This window comes from Megascapheus bottae, chromosome 6 (genome assembly GCF_031878675.1).
Source record: "Megascapheus bottae isolate mThoBot1 chromosome 6, mThoBot2.hap1, whole genome shotgun sequence".
Lineage (NCBI taxonomy): Eukaryota > Metazoa > Chordata > Mammalia > Rodentia > Geomyidae > Megascapheus > Megascapheus bottae.
Window position 1 is genome coordinate 56880596 of NC_143514.1, and position 24016 is coordinate 56904611.

The 24016-nt window shown below is 48.2% G+C and overlaps 2 protein-coding genes across 6 annotated transcripts in view; both read right to left on the minus strand.

Annotated features, from left to right (window-relative positions):
* Positions 1–1162: 1162 nt before the first annotated feature.
* Tmem125 (transmembrane protein 125) lies at positions 1163–4348 on the minus strand. The gene is made up of 3 exons (XM_090333774.1): positions 4152–4348; positions 2756–2901; positions 1163–2538 (listed from the first exon to the last, which is right to left on the minus strand). Exon 3 carries the CDS (start codon positions 2406–2408, stop codon positions 1752–1754), a length of 657 nt encoding a protein of 218 aa, XP_090189900.1. The 5' UTR covers positions 2409–2538; positions 2756–2901; positions 4152–4348; the 3' UTR covers positions 1163–1751.
* An 8259-nt stretch (positions 4349–12607) lies between these two features.
* Positions 12608–24016, minus strand: part of Cfap57 (cilia and flagella associated protein 57) — a 61210-nt gene continuing 49801 nt past the window's right edge. For all 5 annotated transcript variants that reach the window (XM_090335054.1, XM_090335052.1, XM_090335055.1 and 2 more), the window contains 2 exons: positions 17657–17789; positions 12608–12968 (listed from right to left, as the gene is read on the minus strand). In XM_090335054.1, coding sequence (XP_090191180.1) covers positions 12754–12968; positions 17657–17789 — 348 coding nt within the window. In that variant the 3' untranslated portion in view covers positions 12608–12753. The remainder of the gene's footprint in view (positions 12969–17656; positions 17790–24016) is intronic.

A 24016-nucleotide genomic window follows, 5' to 3' on the forward strand; every position in this document is an offset into this window, starting at 1 on the left:
TTAGAGAGAGAGAGAGAGAGAGAGAGAGAGAGAGAGAGAGAGAGAGAGAGAGAGAGAGAGAGAGAGAGAGAGAGAGAGAGGGAGAGAGAGAGGCAGAGAGAGAGGCAGAGACAGAGAGAAACAGACAGACAGACAGACAGAGACACACACACATACACAGAGACAGGGGTGAGGGCAGAGGCAGAGAGAGAGAGAGAGAGAGAGAGAGAGAGAGAGAGAGAGAGAGAGAGAGAGAGAGAGAGAGAGAGAGAGAGAGAGAGAGAAAGAGAGAGAGAGAAGAACACTGAACACTGGCTGTGATGACAGTCAAGCCAGCCGCAGAAGGGAGCAAAGGGTCTGTTTTAGCGATGGAGGACGCAGGAGTGTTTCTGTCATGCCTGTGTACCAGCACAGCACTCTCAGCTGCCTCATATATGAGTGTGTGTGTGTGTGTGTGTGTGTGTGTGTGTGTGTGTGTGTGTATGTTCTTTTTGCCAGTCCTGGGGCTTGAACTCAGGATCTAGGCTCTGTCCCTGAGCTTCTTTTGCTTAAGTCTAGCTCTCTACCATTTGAGCCACAGTGCCACTTCTGGCTTTTTCTGCTTATGTGCTATAAGCACTCTACCACGCAGCCGCATACCCAGCCCCTGCTGCATATGTTCTGGAGTAGACAGATGCCAATTCTACTATCCTCTGCAGTCGGCCCACAGCAGCGCCTGCAGCCGGCCCCATCTCACCTCCTTCTGGGGAAAGCCTGACCCTGGCCTGGGGTGGCATCTCCTTGGTCAGGTGCAGCCACCTGCCATTCTTAGGACATAGGCAGAAGGCAGACAATGTAAGGGAAGTAGAGTATCCAGGGGAAATAACTGGTAAAACCTCCTGCTCGAGTCTCTTTGATGAACTAGGAAGGGAACACAGGTGAAGGACTTCCATTTTCTACCCTTGTCTGTGGGGCCAGAAACCCACTATTTTCCCAAGCCTGTGTATCCACCAGGCCATTTGTTCTCCCCTCCTTGCCCCGTGTTACCTTAGAGGAGAAACCTGTGGCCTAGCTGAAGACATCCTCAAGGCAGCATTGATAAGCTAAGATGGAAGCAAAGAGCTATGTATCCATGGGCAGGGTAGGGTTGGGGTAGAGAGAAGGGAGGTCTTTGAAGTGAGAAGGTGAGGTGAAGATGACATGATGACAATAGCAGCTATCGTTTTATTGCAGATCTGTCAGGAGCCCAATCCCTCCATTCGTGATGACATTTAATACTCATAATCAGTGATGAAGGGATTCTCAAGAAATTGAAGCCACGGGGGCTAGCTAAGTCATTCGCTTGAGATCCCAGCTGTAGGCTCTGGAGGGGGTATTCCAGTCAAGGCCCATCTCCTTCCGGAGCCCGTGTTGCTCCAGCTTGGCCACCAGTCACTGTCCCCAGTGAACCATTCCTGGTACGTTCTTGGTGGACAACAGCCATCCCAATAGGAATTCCTCATGGTGTTACGGGTCAAGGCTGACGTTTAGGGACGTTAGGAATCTTCAGAAGGCAGAATGACAGTCCACAGACACAAACCCAGAGTTCCAAAGAGACCCACTAACCTTGCCTGGTGTGGAGGTGTGGTTGCACAAAAGGCTTCCTAATGGTACAGCATGCAGTCCCACAGAAGGACTGACCCTGCATCTCACACTGTCACACACATGCACACATACATGTGTGTACCCAGGCATGAACTGGTATGGTTCTGGGGACACTGAGGCAGGCCATGGGAAGGAGGGTTCTGGCTTCATCAGATGAGGCTGGCAATGCTGGAGGTAGTCTCCCGTTGTCGGCCAGAGGACAGCTGTCCTGAGATGCTGAAGATGCCGCTGTTGCTGCTGTGGACTTGGTGGGTAGAGGGGGCCTCTGCACAGATCGAGGGGCAGTGTCCACTCACACCCACCTGATACAGCAGCAGACCCAGCAGCAAGAAGGAGCCCAGGGCAGCCAGGGCAATGCCCACAGATAGCATGGCAGCCAGTGGCCGAGCCGGGGCAGGAGCAGCAGCCAGTCCAGCCAGGGTCAAGCCGGTGACGAGCAACACGAGGCCACTGAGCAGGACCATAAGCGCATCGGCCCCTCCCCCGCTGCGGAGCAGGGCCACATGGTGGGCCTGGCGGACACAGTTCATGTCCTGTATGGCCGAGCTCATCAGCTGCTTTATCAGAACCAGCAGGGCCAGGAGGCAGAGCACAGTGCCCACTGCTAGCCGCCATTCTCCAGAGCGGCTACTGGTGGAGGACAGCAGTGCCACGCCACCGGCCCCGCAGCCAGCCACGAGGCCCACAGCCACAGAGAAACACAACAGTGAGCGCCGGGGCTGCTGGGACCACCATAGCTCCACCTGCTCTGCCAGCACATCGGGGGGCAGTGCTTGGCCCAGCGGAGCTTGAGCTCGTTCTGCCATGCTTGGTCAGGCAGAGGCAGTGTCTGTCGTTAGAGGGTGCAGCTCATGGCTGGGTGCCCCCACCACCTGGTTTGCAGCTGCAGGCCCCACGTCTTGTTCCTTTCTCTGTCCAGGCAGTGGTTACCATCACCTGCAGGGGGCGATCGTCGTGTTATCTCCACCCACCCCGGCCCTTATAGTTGGGGTGGGGGTGGGCTGGGGGAAAAGTTCAGACTCTTCCCCCAGTGTCCTATGCTCTGCCTCTGCACCACCCCCAGGGAAAGCCTTTCTAATGACCCCAGGAGAGTTCCATCTCCCACAGAGCAACCCTTCTCCCCTCCAAGGAATCCCATTGCCCAGCCCCTGACCTCTCTGGCTCTGTCTTTCTCAGTCGCCTGTTCCATCCTGGCTGGCCCGAGGGAGCTGGTGACACAGTGGATGATGAGATGAACAGCCAGAAATAAAGCCTCATTCAGCATCAGACTCACATGGCCTCAGCTGTCACCACTGGTTCCTGGAAAGGGGGCGGGAAGGAGTTGTACGGAAGGAGGGGGGCTGATAACTCTTCTAGAACCAGCAGTCTGACCCTGGACTTTCTCCCTTCGAGCTGTGGCTCCTCCTCTGCTGGCTAGCCTCTAACTCCTAACACTCTCCTTCCCCTCCCATCTCACAGCCGGACTGGCAATAAAAGATGCCAGTTGCAAATCTTCTGCCCCCACCCAGAGCCCCTTCCTGAGCCAAATGTCCTTTTCGTGTACCACAGTCATCTCTGATGCAACAGGTCCCAGCCCAAACTGTGTCATCTTACCCCAAACCTGCTCCTCTTGTGTATTCCTCATCCAGGATGGCGCCAACACCCTCCCAGACTCCTCATGTGCCTCTGCCACCCTTAGGCATGCCTTTAACCATGTCTCTACTGCCACCCCCTCTTTGTTCCCCATTGTTCCTTCCCCTCCCCTGCTCCCTTCCTGGGTGCCTTCCTCCTCCATGATTTCTTCAAATTGGTGCAGCCACTAAGGGAGGGCTGTGAACCCCAGCCCAGCCCTTCCCATGAAAGGAAGTTAACAGTGGTTACTCATTTAACCTATCTGCTAAGGGAAAGTCCATATGATTCACACTGCCCCCGAAATAAAGCAAGTTTGGGTCCTGCCTTAAAGGAGCCCTGTTTGCTTCTGCAGTAGACAGAAGTAAACTGGACCTGTTGGTTCACTTAAGGTGCCTGTTTGTAGGTTGGCCAGAACACCTATTGTAGTTGTCCAGGATAGGTGTTTGGAATAAGACAGGAAGCCCCAGAAGTTTTCTTCTTAGAGCCTCAGTCTCCTTATCTGAAAAATGAGGACAATGGCTATGATCTAGAGAGAGAGGAGCCAGTCAGCAGGGAGTCGGCAAGAAGGCTCCACGTATGCTTTTGGAGCAAGTGATTAGGCTGTAGCCTCGGCAACAGGAGGGGACTGGGGACAGAGATCCTGAATCCTTCCAGGAAAAGGACAGCGTGGTGCACAATTTATACCCTGCAGAGGCATTCCCTCCTCCTCCTCACAGACTATGGGTGGGGCGGTACATCTCCCCCAGGGGAGATGAGGGAGGGGCCATGGGCAGAGTCAGTCCCAGCATTCTCCTGGGCTGTGGTTTGCAGGTCTGAAAGTGCTGGCACAGGGATACTGGGACAGCGGGCCCAGGCTGGGGGTGGGGTGAGGTCCCCAGGGGAAGAACCAGTGGGAAAAAGTAGGGGCAGGTGGGGGTGGAGGGGCTTAGGGCACTTACGCAAAGCCTGGAAGTGCTGGATCCGATTTGAGAAGACTGGACAGGTGGGGCACTTTAGTTCTGTTTCCGGGGAGACGCTTCACCTGCCTACCCAACCTGCACTCAGGTGAGCCTGGAGGGAGGGGGATTAACAGGTACTGTTTCTAGGGCAGGGCCTGAGCCGATTGGCTGACGTGGCACTGCTTCTTCGGCTGGGCAGAGACATTCCTAGGAAGGGAGGGGCTTCTGTCTGCTGCAGTTCAGGCTGGAACACAATTCTCACAGACCTGGATGGTGGCAAGAATGTTGTGTGTCCAGAGCCTGAGTCCCAGCCCAATTCTCAGCTGCAAAGCTAAAAACTTTAACTTCAGCTCCTCTATCAAGACCTTCTCTAGCTCCAGATGTCATCCTAAACCCGACCTAGAAGTTCACACTCCATTCCATCCCCGCTCCCATTCCAGGCCCAATGCCTCCTTCATTTGGACTGAAATTTCAGCTCTACCTCCAACTCCAATAGACTCTGGCCTTAGGTGAGAGCCCAGCCACACAGTCCCCTCAACTCCCAATGTGGACTTACTGCTCCCAAGTCTAGTCCCTCAAATCTAATGACAGCTTCAAAACCAGCCGCAGGTCCCGAAGCTCAGCATCTGACGATGATCTCAGTACTTCTGAGCCTTGTGCGACCAACCAGCCCTCTGTGTGGGCCTCAATCCGAGTCCCAATGCCTGGGCACTGGTAGGCCTGTCCCACATGGCTAGGGAAGCTAAAAGAAGGGGTAGAGGCTTTACCAGAAGGCTTGGGAATACATGCCGATAAATAGATCCCTTCATTTATCAGGCTCCCATAGCCCCTTCCTTCCAGTCAGGAGGAGTGTCTGTTCTTCAGTGTCTCTCTACCAGGGATATTTAGTACTCTCCAACCTTAGACTGGCCAACATGAATTCTTCAACCGAGTTATCACCGTCTCCAGGAAGTCCTCTCTGACCTGCAGGCTGCTTCGGTCTGCATTCATAGTCTCTACGTTTTCTCCATAACTGCTCATATTGAGTTGTGTTTCATCACTCTTTATTCATTTGTGTCATCCCCCTTTCCCAGATATATGACCTCCACCTCGTACAGGGCTAACCACCCTGACCCCAGTGGCCTGTATTCAGTAACCTGAACATGAGGAATCACCTATGAGTATCTGTTGGATGGTTGCTAGATAAATAAAAGCGTAAATCAACTGTTGTGGAGGATTTCTGCAGTGAGGGTGTAGATGAAATCAGAAAGACAAATCCGGCCCAGAGTATGTGGGACCCTGTTTGGGAATGTATGTGGATTGTGCATCTCCTTCTGATGAGTATGGAATAGAACAGAAAAACAGGACAATCTCCAGCTCACAAATGGTGCCTGACCTCCATGCTCGTCCCTACCCCCCACCATGGAGGTGACAGGGTGGTGTTGATTACTCGACATTAGCACTGTTGATACATACACATATAAACTACACGCTTAGTTTAAACATTTTCGATCAGAAAAGAAATATTATTTCCAAATAATAGAAATGCATCAAAATGAATATATTTGAATTCCAATACGTTTTGATACAGTCTTCTTCCCCCCCCCCTCTCTCTCTCTCTCTCTCTCTCTCTCTCTCTCTCTCTCTCTCTCGTGCTGGTACTTATACTTGAACTCAGGGTCTTGTTTAGCCTTTTGTTCATGGCTAGAGTTCTACCATTTGAGCCACACCTCCATTTCTTTTCTTTCTTTCTTTCCTTTCTTTCTTTCTTTCTTTCTTTTTCTTTTTTTTTCTTTCTTTCTTTGGCTGGATAACTGGAGATGAATCTCATAGACTTTCCTGCCCCAGCTGGCTTTGAACCATAATCCTAAAATCTCAGCCGTTTGAGTTACTAGGCTAGCAGGCATAAGCTACTAGTGTCTGACTTATTTGGTAGTCTTTTATTTTGCACACAGCCTTAAAATGTGGAGTGTATTTGACACACACAGTACATCTCAATTTAAACTGGTCACATTTCAAATGCTCCTGTCACCACATTTGGCTGTGGTTGTGCCCTCACTGGGCTCATTTCCTGGAGAAAAGGTTAGGGAGGGCTGGCTGAGTGCAGCCTGGAGATGAATGATGGTGGTGTGGTATTTTCAGGCATTTGGCCAGTCTATAAGGCATTATAAGGGTGTCTCTTTTATAATGAAGAGGCATCAATCCTGGCAAGGCTTGGCAGCTGTAGATTCCTCCTGTGTAAGTTAGATGTTTATTTATCCTTCTGATCCCAAGGAAAGTCTGGTTCCAAGCAGACTTGCTTTCCAGCTGTCCTGGGCAAAGCCATGGCAGGCGATCCATGAACTTTCCCCTCCTTTTCTCCTTCCCTGGGGACTTTGAAGTCTGTGGTAGCAGTGGGGAAGAGAGCCTGAAGAATTCTCAGTTTAAACATTGACTGGGAAGTGGGTATTTTAGTTCTGGGTTCTGTCAAGTGATTGCTGGGCGAGAAGGGAGGCTCTGCACAGAGCTGTTGCACTCTGTCCCTTGAGCAGAGGTTATGGACCTCTGAGATGGGTAGTAAAAGGAGACCTGGAAGGGGAGGGGGGAAGACAAGAAGGCTGTAGGCACACAGCAGAGAGGTATGAGTCTCACTTGCCTTTGGATGCATTGGAAGGCTGTGGGTGGACTGAGAGTGGAGGAGAAGCTGGAGGGCCATCTTCCTGCCATGTTCCCATCTTACACTTGGCTCACTCAGGAAGCTGAAGTGATCCTGTTGTAATGTAAACCTGATGAACTTTGCGCTGAGTCCCGCCAGTGACCACATTTGTCCTACTATCTTTTTCCTCTCTTTGTCTCTCTGTCTCTTCCTCTCTCTCTGTGTCCCTCTCTCTCTCTGTCTCTCTCTCTCTGCTGTTGTTGTTGGTCATAGAGCTTGAACTCAGGGCCTGGGCCCTGTCTGTGAACTTTTATACTCATGGCTAGTGCTCTAGCACTTTGAGCTCAGCACCACTTCTGGTTTTCTGGTGATTAGCTGGACAGAAGAGTCTCATGGACTTTCCCGCAGGGGCTGGCTTCAACCTGCAGTCCTCAGATCTCAGCCTCCTATGTAGCTAGGATTACAGGTGTGAGTCACAGGTTCCTGGCTCCTTCTGCTATGGTTAAGGAGTTCTCTGACCTCGTGCATACCAGAGCCTCTGGGCCAGCTGTTCCCTCTGCCTGGAATGCTTCTTTCCCATGTAGCTCCATCTTTTCTTTCCTTCAGGAGTGTACTCAACGGTTACCTTCTCCGTGAGGCTTTCCTGGCCATTGTATCTAAAATCACAGTCTGCTCCAATACTTTCTATCCCCATGCCTTCATTTCTTCCATTCCTCTACATTTCCCCCTAGCGCTTGGCCCTCTGTAATAGGCCCTATAATTTTCTTATCTGTCTAGATGATTGTCTATCTCCCTCTTGCAATAGAAGTTTTGTGAAGGAAAGGATTCATCTCTGTTCACTGTTGTGGTCCCGGCTCCTAGAATAGACCTGATATTTAATGTCAAGAGGTGTGATAAATGCTTATTAAATGAATAAGCAAACTGTAGAGACAATTGATGGTTTCTTATGCCTATAATCCTAGCTACTCAGGAAGCTGAGATGTGAGGATCACAGTTCAAAGCCAGCTTAGGGAGATCAGTTTGTGAGACTATCATCCCCAATTAACCAAAAATGTGGAAGCAGAGGTGTGGCTTGAGTGATAGAGCCCCAACCTTGAGTGAAAAAGACTTTAAGGACATGCCTAGGCCCTGAGTTCAAGTTCCTGTACTGGACACACACACACACACACACACACACACACACACACACACCACATAATAGTAGAAACGACACTGCTTTTGGAGCTAGAGAAGGGATCTTCAAGTTTCAATTTTCAGCTCTATTTGTGTAACTTTGGAAACATGGCTTACCCTCTGTGTGCCTCATTCTCTTTATTTGTAAAATGGGAATGTCGGTGTGTAGTCTGTGTGTTTAGTAATGAGAAAGGTTATGCTCATTCAGCAAACATTCCGTGTTGCTTCTCTTGACCAGCTATTGCTCAGGCATGGGAGATGGAGGGGTGGGCTGCACCTAGAACAGGGCAGCTTCAGGCCTCAGTTTCCCCAGCAGCTCCCCACTCGCCCTGCTTCGTGGAGCACTGGTCAGACTCACAATGACCCTCCTCTTGCTGGGGTTGTATTTCATGGCTCACCTTCCTGGCCAGAGTTGATTGGATAGAGGGGGGCTCCACATTTGAGCTTGAGCCCTGAGGCTCTATGTTGGCCATTTAAGAATAAACTGGCCGGGGCGAGGGAAACAGGGACAAAAACATGAGAAAGGGTATCAAAATGTGCGAGAAGTAATCCACCTATTAACTGACCAATGTAACTGTAACCCCTCCATACATTATCTACACAATAAAAGAAGAGAAAAGAATAAAGTGGATATTTCATTTCAACTTCAGGGCTTCTACCCAGGGGGGGTGCGAAGAAAACTCCTGCCACCTTGGCTGGCAATGACAGACTGGTTTCTACAGAGAGGCAAGGACAAGAGGGGGCAGGCCTCCAGCAATGTTTTAGGGTACCCTGCCAAAGACAGCCCATGCTACTGTTCCCCACTTCCCCAAGAGCAGGACAAGAAACTCTCCTTTTTGACCTGAGCCATCTGGAATCCAGCCAAAGAAGAACACCTATACCTTCTGTGATCAAAACTAGGATGCATTAATTCCAACCCATTGAATACATAAAATATATCTTTCTTAAGTGCCAGTCTACTGTCTCTGCCCCTTCCAAATCCTATCCTCTGACACATAGTAGATAGACAATAAAAAGGAAAATTCTGGAGCTGGGAGTTTGGCCTAGTGGTCGAGTGCTTGCCTAGCATGCACAAAGACTCGGGTTCATGGGGCCAGGAATTTGGCCTAGTGGTTAAAGTGCTTGCCTAGCATGCACAAAGACCCGGGTTCGATTCCTCGGTACCACATATATAGAAAAAAGCCGGAAGTGGTGCTGAGGCTCAAGTGGTAGAGTTCTAGCCTTGAGAAAGTCCAAGGACAGTGCTCAGGCCCTGAGCTCAAGCCCAGGACTGGCAAAAAAAAAAAAAAAAAAGACTCGGGTTCAATTCCTCGGTACCACATACATAGAAAAAAGCCAGAAGTGGTGCTGAGGCTCAAGTGGTAGAGCTATAGCCTTGAGAAAGTTCAAATACAGTGCTCAGACCCCAAGTTCAAGCTCCAGGACTTGCAAAAGAAAGAAAGAAAAAAAGAAAGAAAGAAAGAAAGAGAGAGAGAGACGAAAGAAAGAAAGAAAGATAGATTGATTCTGTACTACTGGCTGTAGTAGGTGAATGCTGCAGAAAGACCTTGCTGCTATCTGGCATACAGCTGGGTTTACTTAATCATAAATCTGGTGCTCAGTTGGGCTCAGCTCGGGGACCCTGGTTGTATCTCAGACATGATGAAAGTTTGTGCAGGTCCCTGGACCTCCAATGGACTTGGGGACCTTCTTGGAGAAAGAGCCAACTCCTGGTCTGCGATGGCTTCTCCCTCACTGCTCACTGCTCACTCCCAGTCCACAGCAGTGATTTGGAGGCGGACTTGCCTAGGTGCTCCCTAGGCACACAGGTGACTATCCCCAGGAGCACCTGCTCCCTTCATGGGAACAGCTAGTTGAGCGTCTAGATCCCGAATGGCTGGTGATGCTTTGTCTAGGAAACAGTAAGGAAAAGGGGACATTGATGCTAAACCCTGATTGTAAGACAAGGTCCTTGGTGCGCAGAGAATAGGATGCCGAAAAGGCCCAATAAATGTCTGAGCTCAGAGAGAAAGGATTCTGGAGGCTCACCTATCAGAATGGCACAGCAGCCTTCAGAGGCACCAGCTCTCATATTAGAATTGTACGAATCGCCAAAGACCACCAACAGAGGCAGCCAGCATGGTAAGAGTGGGGTCCATGTGTCAGTGTCTAGTCACCAGCGGGGCGGTAGGGGGCCCATCATCTGCTGTGGCCTACTCCATCAACAAGTGGTCAACCAGCCAGAAAGCTTGTGTAGGAGGAGGTGGCTCAAGTAGGTGTCTTGGGCCTCCCTGCAAACCCAAGGGAGGTCTGAGATGAGTAGCTGGAGAATCAAGTAGACAAAGGAGTACCTAAACCAAAATGTACATCTAAACAAGATTGTACCCTTGGCTCCAGTTTACTAAGGAGAAGCTGTGTTTATACCTGTGTAGCCAAGAAAACACACTGCTGAGCTGCTGGTCAAAGTATCAAGTTCTGCAGGGGTGGGGCTCTCCCTCACCCTGGACTGGCTCCTCCCTCCCTCCCTCCCTCATTCTCCTCACCAGCTGTACACAGCAGGTGGCTAGGTTTAGGTAATTCTCTGGTTAGCTCAGCTTGGGAGTCCTCTGTTCCTTTTCCTTCTGTTTGAGACCCTCTGGGAGTCACATTCATGTACCTCTCACCATCTGGCCTAGAGCATTGCGTGGGCACCTGCCTCTGCAGTACAGTGTGGGAGAGCACGGGCTTTGGAGTCCATTGAACAATGAGGCTTCCTGTGTGATCTTGGACCTTTACTCCTCATGGTTTTGTGTTCCTCATCTCTGTAAACTGAGGTCCATCTGGAATCAAAAACTTCTTTTTCAGTTGAGATGCCCATTATCTGACCATGGAGGTATCCTAGCCACCATGAATTTCCAGACTTCAGTTCTCTTCGCATTTGTCTTCTTTCCAGGCTGTTCTCCTTCTCCTCTGGCTTGGCTAACTCCTACTAGTTCTCCACCCTCCCATCATCTTTATCCAAACTACCAGCCTTTCACACCAGGACTTCCGTAAGTTCCTCCTAACTGGGTCCCCGTCTAATCTGGATCCCCTCAATCACATCCATGGTCAAACACCCAACTGAGCTTGGACTCAGCACTTGCCCACATGGAACTCTCCTAGTAGGAGAGGCAGATATTAAACTAAACACACAAGGTATGGTGAGGGCTACTGAGGAAAACAATATGGCCAGTGTAATCTAGGGGTGTGTCAAGCACTGACTCTCTGAGGCTAAGATCTGAGGGAGGATTGGGGCAGGAACAATCTGTGTAGAGGAAGCAGGATGTGGAAAGACCCAGGGGCAGGGAGTCTGTAGCCTATTGTTGGAGCTGAGAGGAGGCCAGTGAGGCAAAGGAGAGAAAAGCAGGTGCAGTGACTCACAGTGGTTTGGCACTGGCCTCTGGATTCTAGTCTATAACTTCCATGTGTCTTCAGGGCTCTGCATAATCTGGGCCTGCTGATCCCTATCTCCTATTCTCCCCCAGTTCCATTTTGAGACAGTTTCTTCTGCAGAGGTAAACTCCAGATGCTAGCTGGGAAGGGATATGTTCAATACACACAAGAGATCAACTGCCTGGCAGGATAACGTAATAGGTAATCATTTTTGTCTGAATTGCTTCCTACTCCTGGGATGTGAGGTGCATGTTGGTAGGGAGAAGGTGAGCTGGCTGTGGATAGGGTGCAGGCAGGGTGACGTGGTCCTTGGTGATGAGCCCACATAATCCCTGCGAAGCATTCTGCTATATGGTCTCTGCCTTGTACTTTTTGTACTTTCAGGAGACAGCTACGACCCAGTTCTTCTGTGACAATTCATCCAAGAACCATGCTTAAATTTGGTAAAGCAGCAGGAAAAGGTAGGAAGCTGAAGATGATTGCTGGAGAGGACTAGCAGAGATAAGAGGGACTGAAGGCTAAGATAGGGAATCTGGTCTCTAAAGGTAGAAGTTAGGAACATTTGGCTTACACTTCTTTGCTCTTTTGTGCATAAGGGAGTCTTTTCTGATACTTCCATATGGCCAGGTCTCCTAGAGTAGGGCTTAGAGGAGAAAGTGTCCCCCAGAAATGAATGAGCTGGGGAGAGTACACAGAAAAGATAAGAAAGAAGAGCAGAGGTCTGTCATCCTAAGAACAGTGTGAAACTTTGATATGCCTATTATTTTACTCATATTGTCTTTTCTGTCACCCTTACACATCTCCTTAGAAACAGGACTGGGGATGTAGCTCAGCAGTAGAGCGCTTACCCAGCATTTGAAAGGCCCTAGGTTTGGTCCCCAGAAACACACATGCATGACACGCACACACACGTGGGCATCCGCATGCTCACAGGCTCCTCAGCCTTACTGCATTTCATATAGGAACAGAAACTGTAGGAAGCTTTGGTTTTGATTTGGATCAGAGTTGAGAAAGCCAAGAAGGAGGCAGCAGGTGGGCCTCCCTAAGATGTAAGCAGACAGCCTAGTCCTTGGGTTCAGGAGGAGAACAGTGGGTGGAAACACAGCCTCACGTGCTACGTGATCTCTGCAGTCCAGGCAGCCCAGTTCCCGCACAGGACAGCCCACCGAAGCTTTGAATGAGCAGCTGGCCCCCAGTTGTCATGCTCCCCTCTTCCCGTCTTGCCCAGGGCCATTTAATTAAGCAGAATTTGGACAAGGTTGTAGGCAAAAGCCTTTATTCTGACCATGTCCCCAGATCTCCAGGATAGGAGAAAAAGGTCAGTAGGGTTAGTGGGGACAGAGCTGCAGGGACCAGACTGGGCTAGTGACATATCCTTGGGCCTAGGAACTTCGGGCTGTGACTGGAATCAGCTTATCAGAGGAGTCACTTGGTATGCACTTCAAAATCTACCTCTGAATCGATGAGGGAAGGGAGCCGGATCCCAGCAATGGTGTGGAACCCTGGAATCTGCTCTTGTTCTTGTATCTGGTCTCGGAGGCGCCGGATTTCCAGACGTTGCATTTCGATGATTCTCTCTGTTTCTTCTTGCTCATTCAATCTCTTGGTGGGAGAGACAGGGGCCATGGCTGTGGTGGGCGCTGTAAGGGTCACAAGGAGGAGATATTTGGCCTTTTTTACTGCATTGCTGCACCCACCCTACTTAATATTCTTTGGGCATCTTCTGCAGGGAGAGACTAAATTCCAGATGCTGGGTAGACAGAGATCAATCAGGCTACTTCACAGGCTCATGCAGAGACAGAGAAATGAAGAGATACACTGTGGAGTGTTAAGGCAGACATTGAGCATGATCCAAACCCAGCCCCTTCTTGACCTCCAGGTACCTTGCTGAGGGGAGGCTGCCCAAGCCTTGGCAAGGCGGCATGTCCCTGTACACTACCCAGGCTCCCAAGCATCAAGGACCTTGGCCTCTGTGCCATGTCAGTGCTCATTCCTATGGATTCTCTCACTCTGCATCACGCAAGATCCTTTACCACGAATGCTATTCACACATCAGCCCACTGTCCACTGGCACAGCCTGCTTGGTCTCAAGCCCTCTGGCTGAGTCCTCAGCTTTCTGGACTACTCCATTGCTTTTTTCTTTCTTTCTTCTTTCTTCTTCTTCTTCTTCTTCTTCTTCTTTTTTTTTTTCTTTGGCCAGTCCTGGGGCTTGAACTCAGAGCCTAAGTACTATCCTTGGACTTTCTCAAGGCTAGCGCTCTACCACTTGAGCCACAGCACCACTTCTGGCTTTTTCTATGTATGTGGTACCAAGGAATTGAACCCAAATCTTCGTGCATGCTAGGCAAGCACTCTACCACTAGGCCAACTCCCAGTCCTGGACTACTCCATTTCTTAGTCATCAAATGGCTCTTGAGTTCATTCCCTTTCTGGCCGCAGTGCTGTCCTGGACAGCATCCTCAGTATTCTCCCTGCCTAGTCCAGACCAAACAGGCCCTGTCCAAACTGAATCTGAGGTAACAGTGTCTACATGTCGACATCTGCCTTGGTGTAGTACCAAAATATGCAGCATAGAAGACTTGGATTCTTCATCTCGAACCAATAGTCATGTGCTTTTTCCCAGGTCTATGATCCCTGTATTACAAACTCTCCAGTAGCTGGGATTAAAGACATAAGCCACCAGCCCTGGCCCATCTCTCCTTCACTCTTAACAAATGATATTGCTGCCAGACTCTTGTTCCCAGAGCCAGTCACCAGTGACTCCTAATGGAAAAGAAGCTCAGCCTTCCCACTGCCAATACTATCAGGCAGAGGTGGGGGGAAAGCTAGAGAGGAACAAATATCGGAGGCCAAGAGAAAGTTTTGAAGAGGAAGTGGTCACGAATGGCTAGTATTGCCTTGGGCTTCTAACTGGTCTAACAGGGGCATTTGACTTATCCTTCTTCCCAGGCAAAGCCTGCAATCTCCTCTCTCTACTCCTTGGCTCTTCTTTTCAGCCATTGATAGACTCTTGATTTTTTTTTTTTTTGGTCAGTCATGGGGCTTGAACTCTAAGCCTGGGTGCTGTCCCTGAGCTCTTCAGCTCAAAGCTACCATCCTACTCCTTGAGCCACAGTGCCACTTCTGGTTTTCTAGTCGTTAATTGGAGATAAGAGTCTGAGGTCCTTTTGTGCCGGGGCTGGCTTTGAACCTTGATCCTCAGATCGCAGCCTCCTGAGTAGCTAGGATTGCAGGCGTGAGTCACCATGCCCGGCTTTGATCATTTTTATATGTCTTCCTCAGGCTTGGACCACCTCCTCTTTGCCCTCCTGGTAACCATGCCCTTGCACAAGCTGTACCCTGGTGCTGGGGTCCTGGGAGAGCAGTATACCCAGGGAAGGCAGAGCACACAAGGCCTCCCTGCTCCGTCTAACAGTTAGAGCTTGCATTGCTCACCTGTGTTTCTTTTCTTTCTCTTTCTCTCTCTCTCTTTCTTTCTCTCTCTCTTTCTTTCTCTCTCTCTTTCTTTCTCTCTCTTTCTCTCTCTCTTCTTTCTTTCTTTCTTTCTTTCTTTCTTTCTTTCTTTCTTTCTTTCTTTCTTTCTTTCTTTCTTTCTTTCTTTCTTTCTTTCTTTCCTGCCAGTCTTAGGGCTTGAATTCAGGGCTTGGGCTCTGTCCCTAAACATCTGGACTCAAGGCTAGCCCTTTACCACTTGAGCCATAGTGCCACTTCTGGCTTTTTCTGTTTATGTGGTACTGAGGAATCAAACCCAAGGCTTCATGCATGCTAGACAAAAACTCTACCACTAAGCCACATTCCCAGTCCCGTGTCTTGTCTTTTGTTTACCTTTTCACCTGTTCTCTCAGCTACCATCTCTCTTTCACAGTCACTAGCATAGGCTCTGAGAGGCAGTGTCCTCTCTCATCATAGCCTTTAGACTCAGTGACTTGTCCAGTCACCAGCTGGTGTCCCAGGGGATCTCACCTATGAAGCTGTGGTCTTAGAGGTACTCAGTGGCATGTGGCCCAGTTGGCCACACCAGCCTCTCTTTACCCTCAGTGCTTCTCCAGATGTTACAAGAATCTTGATGTAGACTGTGACTTTAAGGCAGGTTGTGCATGGATTTGGCGAGATCAGTGGACCTCAGCAGGTTCTACCCTTGCCCGGGAGGGAGAGGGATAGGACACTGCAGAAACATAGGGCAGCACAGGGACTTCCAGAGTTAACCGGTGGCTGACCTCCTGATAACAATTGTCTTCTGGAATATGCGTCCTGGCCACACTGCCCCCCCCCCCGCAATATTCTTGATTTGCCTCCTAGAAGGCCAGTTCATAGAAGATGAGCTGCACATAATAATTCCTTTCTCTCTCTCTCTCTCTCTCTCTCTCTCTCTCTCTCTCTCTCTCTCTCTCTCTCTCTCTGTCTCTGTCTCTCTCTCTTCTCTCTCTCTCTCTGGCACCATAGGAATGAGTGGTCAGACCCAACATTTAGCATTTAGAACTTCTGGAGGTTAGGTATAAGGTTGTAAACTTGGGTTTCAGCTGTATAACTCTGGGAACATTTTGTACCCTGTGCCACTTAGAAGGCGTTAAGTCACTATTTCTGGCTTTCACTGTTGCTACTGAAAAGTCAGACGCTAATGGGATTTTTATTCCTTTGTATGCAAATTATCTCTTTTCTGTGGTGCTTTTAATGTGGTTGCTTTGGTATTTTCCGGTTTAGATGTATATTTCCTTTAAATATCTTTCTTGTGAGCCATTGGGGATCCTGAATCTGATGTCATTCTATTTTACTCTCTGCCTTTTGGTACATCTTTGTCTCTCTAAGCTGCAATCTGGCTACTTTCGCCATTCTTTCAGTTCACAAATTCTCCCTTCAGATGTCTACTATGCTGTTCAATTTGTCCACTGAGTTTCTAATTACAACTCCTACATACTCCCCAGCTAATTATCTTCCCTCAGTGGTATTGTATTATACAGCTATGGTACATGACAGTTGACATCGAAAGATGCAACCCTGACTATGCCTATGAGCTTCTAAGCATTACTCCTGAATATAAACCACCCCAAAGCAAAAATACTTAAATTTCACTGGCTTACTTTCCATAAAAATGGTTTTCATTGGTTTCCCAGATAAGAAATAGACACCAGGGAATGTTACTCTACAGTCTGGAAGCCTACAGAGATCATTCATCACTCTTCAACATCCCTTCCGAAAAGACCATATGGTAAGTTTGTTTTTGTTTCTGTTTTTCTTTTTGCCAGTCCTGGGATTTGAACTTAGGGCTTTGGCACTGTCCTTGAGCTTTCTCAAGGCTAGCTCTCTACCACTTGAGCCTCAGCACCAGTTCTGGCTTTTCTGTGTATGTGGTTCCAAGGAACCAAACCCAGGGCTTCGTGTATGCTGGGCAAGTACTCTACCACTGGACCACACCTCAGGCCTTGGGGTAAATTTCTTATAGAATTTAATTCTAGGACAACATTTATTTTTCTAGAAGATAAAGTGAACTGTGTAAACTGTCCCATTTCTTTGTTTGTACTTTTACTGAAGCTATCAGAAATCCAAGGGTATTGCCCATTTCTTCTGCTTTGCTTTGCCTGTTGTGCTGGTCCAGGGCTTGAACTCAGGGTCTGGGCACTGTCTCTGAGTTTTTTTGTTTTTTGTTTTTTTGTTTTTCTGAAGGCTAGTGCTCATATTACTTGAGCCACAACTCTACTTCTGGCTTTAAAGTGGTTTTTTTTTTTTTTTGGTAGTTAATTGGATATAAGAATCTCACAGACTTTACTGTTTCAAACCACAGTCCTCACATCTCAGCCTTCTGAGTAGCTAGGATTACAGGTGTGAGTTGGCAGTGCCTGGCAACTCAAGGCGTATTTCTTGGGAAATTATTTCCCCTCTTCCCTTTTGATATTTTCCCATCTTTTAGTCTTCATTTTGAATTACACGGGTCCACAACCCTTTTAACTCATAATTCTAAAATGAAAACTAAAGATTTTTAAATGGAATACTTTTTAAAAAAAAATCCATGAAACTTACTGTGCAAATTCATATGTCACTGTAGACACTGCTGTGTCTGATTTCAGGGTGTGTGGGGGGCAGAATGTACAGCAGGCTCTTTATCAAATCTGAAAGGTTTTGAATTCTGAATTGTAGCTAACCCTGGGGGTTTCAGATACAGGTCTGTAGACTGGTATTTGAAGAGGGAAGGGGTGCACACATCTTTCGTGGGGTAGACAGAGGATCCCGAAGGCTAAGCTTGCTTGTGTCTGAACACATGAGGATGCTAAGGGGAGTCCTGCTCATGACTCCATCCGTTGGTCTCTCCATCCCTGGAGACCAGTGACATTACCTGTTTCTGCAATTTCTTGTGGCCTCCCTTTCTTGGTCAGTTTCAGAGCCGATTCAAGGTCAAAGACTTGCGAGCGGGTTAACTTCAGCTCCCTGCGGAGCTCATTAATTTCTTTGATCAGAGAGACATTTTCCTTCAGAAAGAAAGAAACAAAGAAAAAGAGTGAGTGTGGGTGGGTGAGTGATTGCCAGGTACAGGGCAGATCCTCCAGGCTTGAGGTGGTGGGGACAGGCAGGTTGGTCTGGACTGAGGTTAATGCTCTCTGGGGGCTGAACTCTTTATCCTGTACATTGCTTAGCCTCTGAAGGTACTGGCTAAAGTGCTTCGAGGTAGACTCAGCACTGCTCCCATCCATACATGCCTTCTTGTAGTTTTTCTTTCTTGGATTGAATCTAAGGCCTTGGACTTGCTAAACAAGCTTTCTACCATTTGAGCTCTTCTTCCTCTTCTTCCTCCTCCTCCTCCTCCTCCTCTTCTTCTTCTTCTCCTTCTTCTTCTTTTTAAATATTTTTGAAATACAGTTTGACTAACTTTGACTGGGCAGACTTTACACTCTTGATCTTCTTGCTTTAACATCCTATTCCAACCATTTTTTTTGTTGTTAGAAACTGAACACAGTATGTTGTACGTACTTTGTTTATGCGTACCACTGTACTATCCCCCACCAGACCCTACCGCCAGTCTAGGTCTTAAGTACTATGGCCCATCTTCATTTTTCCATTCTTTTGTTGCTGTTGTTGTGTTAGTGGTGTTCACAGGGCTTGAACTTGGGGCCTGAGCACTGTCCCTGAGCTCTTTTTTGTGCAAGGCTAGTGTTCTATCACATTGAGCTACAGAGCCACTTCCAGTTTTCTTCTTGAGTAGCTAGGATTACAGGTGTGGGCTACCAGTGTTGGGCTCCATTCATTTCTTAACCTATATTTCTAGGACATCCACTTAGTCCTTGGGATATAGACAGAAATAAGACATGGGTTCTGAACGTGGCACTATGCTATTTAGTGAGCAACCTGGAAGAGTAAAGGAATCATTAATATCTGCTGCAGCCAGGGGAATCCACCTCTTGTTGGTGTGTAACAAGTATGCATCATATGCCAGCCTCTGTATCAGTCCTGGGATATATAAAAAGTGGAGAGTTTACAGTGCAGGGTACATTTGAGCATGGAACTGCCTTGCTGAGATGGAGGATTCCTGGGAACTGATACTGGAGCTGAGGCTTAAAGGAGTTAGCAAGGAAGGGGACAAAGAGGAGCCTCAACAATTGGAACAGGAGGCTTGGCAGAAGTGCTTATGTATGAGAGAGTATGTGTGTGTGTGTGGGGGGGTGATGCTGATACAGAAGGTCTGCATCACTAAAGTATAAGCTGAGAAGGGAGAGAAGAGAGAAAGGTCCAGGCACTGGTGGCTCACCCCTATAATCCTTAGGAGGCTGAGATCTGAGAATTGATCTGAGGTTGGAAATCAGCCTGGGCAGGAATGTGGGCTTGAACTGGGCTTGAACTCAGGGCCTGGACACTGCCCCTGAGCTTCTATTGCTCAAGGCTAGCACTCTACTAGTTGAGCCACAAGACCACTTCCGGCTTCTTCTGGTACTAAGAAATTGAATCCAACGGTTCATGCATGCTAGGCAAGCACTCTACCACTAAGCCACATTCCCAGCCCTGTGAGACTCTTCAATTAATCACCAAAAATGCTGGAGCTCAAGTGGTAGAGTAAAGAAGTTTAGGGATAGTGGCAGGATCTGAGTTCAGACCCCAGGATTGGCACCAAAGAGGTGTGGGGAGAGAGGGGGGTGGGGTGGGGGAGAAGCTTGCTAGAGGCCAAGTGCTACAAGTTGGAACCAGTCTGTCATCTCCTTTTCCCATGCCTCAAATCTCTGCTCTTCCATCTTTTTTTTTTTTTGCCAGTTGTGGGGCTTGAACTCAGGGCGTAAGCACTGTCCTTGGACTTTTGTCAAGGCTAGAGCTCTACCACTTGAGCCACAGCACCACTTCCAGCTTTTTACTATATATGTGGTACCAAGGAATTGAACCTGGGTCTTCGTGCATGCTAGGCAAGCACTTTAACCACTAGGCCAAACTCCCAGCCCCATGCTCTTCCATCTTATCCTTAGCATCAGGGAGGAAGCCCCATGCCCAGGGGCCCCAGCATAAGGGGCTGCTTTGCCCTTAGAGAGTTCAGTATTCAGCTTGCCTACCATGAAGTCTTGCATATAACTATGCAAATAAATCACCCAAGCATCTTATTAAATGGAGCTGCTGACTCAGTAGATCTTCTCTCTCTCTCTCTCTCTCTCTCTCTCTCTCTCTCTCTCTCTCTCTCTCTCTCTCTCTCTCTCTCTCTTTGTTTCTTTCTGCATGACATTAAAAATGTACTGGTTTTTTTTGGGGGGGGCCGGGAGTTTGGCCTAGTGGTTAAAGTGCTTGCCTAGCATGCATGAAGACCCGGGTTCGATTCCTCGGTACCACATACATAGATAAAAGCCAGAAGTGGTGCTGAGGCTCAAGTGGTAGAGCTCTAGCCTTGAGAAAGTCCAAGGACAGTGCTCAGGCCCTGAGCTCAAACCCAGGACTGGCAAAAAAAAAATGTACTGTTTTTTTTTTTTTTAATAAAAATGACGTAACAGAGGGGTTATAGTTAGGTTCTGCATTTCTAACCAGCTCCAGGGATGAGGCTGCAGACAGAGCCACTCTGTCTGGTTAGCTCTTGGATGGATGGGAATACTTCCCTTACTCTTCTTCAGAAGGATGTGCCTGTGGGGGCCAGGAGGGAGTCTCGCTCGATAACTATTGGTAAGGTGGATAAGCCAATGAGTTACTAACAGCGGATACCAACTTGCATTATGGTAAGAGTCTTACTAATGAGAACAACACAAACCAAAGGGAAAGTGGTGGCAAAGGAGACCAGAGGGGAAGATAATCCAGAGGACCACAAGGAAGTCAGATGTGCTCTGGCTTAGGGCCTCCTATGCTTCTTCTCGGTTGGATTTGCTTAGTTCACTCCTACCTTGTTCAATAAAGTAAGAAAGATGATCAGAATGAAGATTTGAGATGGTGAGTACCCTTTTTGAGTCTTCTCTGCTGATATCTTTAGTTACTTCCTCTTTTTGGTCATCTACAACCATTTGATTACTGAATTCTGTCTTGTGCTCATCCTACCGTGATCTGTGGCCAGCACCCGCCAGCATCTCTGCCTTCTACTGTTATAACTACCCTCCTCCATGCCTTCTATCGGCTATGAGTCTATGTTTGGGATTTCCAGATCTTGGTATGAATGTCCATTTCTCACCCCTCCATGATGCCCAGATATCCAAAGTGGGCCTCTGAGGTCCAGCTAGATCCTTATTTGAGTGTGACGGAAGCCCTGACTCATTGCAGCCTAATTCTTTTGGGTTTTTCCCCCCTGTTTATGTCCTCATTCATTCTTCTTTTCAAATCACCTGTGGACCGGTTTCCTGACTGCTCCCCCCACCCCCCGCAATGCCTCAAATCATCTGTGAGCTACTGGTCATTGTGCTGAACTTGGTCTTTAAGAAGACTTTAAGGAAAAGTATGCCGTGGAAATCAGAAGCAGGGAATCAACTGAATATGAAGCAGTAATCCAGAGGATGGAGAAGAATGTTCCAGGCTTGAAGTCAAGAGGGAATCATTAGAATGTAAGACACTAAAAACTTGCTGGTAAGAACCATCCTAACTGGAAGGCTTAGCTGGATCCCAGAAATGTATCAAGCATTTTGAATATATAACCACAACAACCTTATAGGGGAGGCATTATCAGACTGATTTTTGTAGGCGGGAACAAGGCTGTGTGTAAATAGTAGAGCTGGCGTTTATACTGGCTGTATCTGTCTTCAGCATACCCTGTTTCCGCACGACCACTCCATCCGACACTCGACTTTCCCACTTCCCACTTACATTCCTTCTGTTCCAATACCACATATTATATTATGGCTAAGGAACCCCCCGAAAAACCAAAGTCAAGCTCCCTGAAAATGCTTTCCAGAGTGGCCTGTGTCCAGAGGTCACACAGAAGTCAATGTGAGCTCAAAAAATTCTTTCTGAGCCTTCTGTTCTGGAGGCCTCCCTGATCTAGATGGCCTACAAAAATCCCTCCAAGCTGGGTGTGGATCATGCCTGTAATCTGAGGATCTCAGTTCAAAGCCAGCCTGGGCACTAAAGTCTGTGAGACTCTTATCTCCAATTAACCACTAGAAAACTGGAAGTGGCACTATGGCTCAAGGGGTAGGGCAGTAGCCTTGAGCTGAAGAGCTCAGGGACAGCACCCAGACCCAGAGTTCAAGCCTCACAACCCACCAAAAAGAAAAAAAAAATCCTTCCAATACTCCAGACCCCTACTCAGCTACCCAGTTGCCTGGAGATCTGACTTGGGGGTCTCTTAAGTACCAAGTTTGGGGAATTTGAGGTAGCTGGAGAGATGCTAAGGTCTCTTTATATAGAAATTTCTAAACAAAGGGACCAGAACTGCCTGGGGCCTTCAGAACTACCTGACACTAGAGGAAGGAAGATACTTAGCACCCTCTACTGGCTTCAATAGGCCAATGCCCTACTCATAGGCATTCTCTTGAGCTCAGTCTCTTTCTCTTGAGTCACTGGGATTATGGGTGTGAATCCACTGGACCAAGTTTATTTTAAAGAACTACCTAAGAGTAGGAGCATTCTCACACTTACTTTGGAAATCTCCATGTCTTGTATAAGAAGCCCTCAAAAAATGTGAACCAGGGCTGGGGGTGTAGCCTAGTGGTAGAGTGCCTAGAATGCACGAAGACCCACGTTCGATTCTTCGGTACCACATACATAGAAAAAAGCCAGAAATGGTGCTATGGCTCAAGTGGTAGAGCTCTAGCCTTGAGAAAGCCCAAGGACATTGCCCAGGGTCTGAGTTCAAGGCCCAGGACTGGCAAAAAAGTGAACCAAATGCAGAAAATGTGTGTCCTAGATGTTTGCATTTCATAGCAACTCTCAATTCCTAATCTGCAAAGAATGCTGAGGAATGGAATGGAGAGGCCTCCAGCACATCTCTGGTTATACAGATGAGACAGTGACCTCATTTTTCCAATTATTTTCTAATGAGTTTCTCTCAGATACCATGTGTGTCTCAGCCTTCCTTAGCCATTTGGGGCCCTGGTAGCTGCACCTCCAGCTCTAGCATGTGCTGAGGTAAAGCATGCTGTCTCCTCATCATCCCCAGGCCACAGGCAGCACTGGTTCATGATGTAGTGGACATCCCGTTTCTTACTGGATTTCCACCAGGGTTCTACAATAAGTTCTCTGCCAAGGGGAAAGGAAGGGAAATGGCATTTCTGAGGCAGTTTCTAGCATTTTCTAGTTGGGTCCCTTGTTCAAAGGTGTTGGTGGACACCTTTCTTCCCCACTTCTTGGTGGGCAGGGTGTTCCTGGAGAGGGTAAGGAATTCATCAATGGACTCCTGGGCAAAGAGCAGTGGAAGCAGTGTAATCTAGGTCTGTACAACAACTGTGCTCACTTATCTTCCACCTCCTGGGAGTTCCACAGTTCCAAGCACAGGTGTGTGTGTGTGTGTGTGTGTGTGTGTGTGTGTGTGTGTGTGTGTGTATGTGTGTGTGTATACCTGTGCTGTGCATGTACACTGGTCCTAAGACTTAGGCTTGGGGCTTGGGGACTACACCTGAGCCTCTTCATGCTCAAGGCTGGTGCTCTACTACTTACGCTACAGCACCACTTCCAGTTTTTTTTTTTTTTTTTTTTCTGAGTAGTATATTGGAGATGAGAGACTCACTTTCTTGCCTGGGCTGGCTTTGAACCACAATCCTCAGATCTCAGCCTCCTCAGTAGCTAGGATTATAGGTATAAGCCACCAGGGCCTGGCTTGTACCTGAGCCTGTGTGCTCAAGACTAGCGTCTACAACTTGAGATACAGCTCCACTTTCCAGCTTTTTGGTGGTTAATTTAAGATAAGAGTCCCACTGACTTCCTGCCTGGGCAGGCTCTGAATTATGATCTGCAGATCTTAGCCTTCTGAGTAGCTAGGATTATAGCTCAAGCCCACGTTTGCCTGCACTGGCCTTGCCACCTGTCTTGGCTTTGGCCCAACATGTTTTCTTCCAACTTCAAGATCTAAGAGGGAAACAGTATTTGGCATCCAGAACAGCAGTTTGAAGTTTTCCTTTAAAAAAAAAAATCTGGCCGGGAGTTTGGCCTAGTGGTAGAGTGTTTGCCTCGCATGCATAAAGACCTGGGTTCAATTCCTTGGTACCACATACATAGAAAAAAAAAACAAAAACGCCAGAAGTGGTGCTGAGGCTCAAATGGTACACCTCTAGCCTTGAGAAAGACCAAGGACAGTGCTCAGACCCTGAGCTCAAGC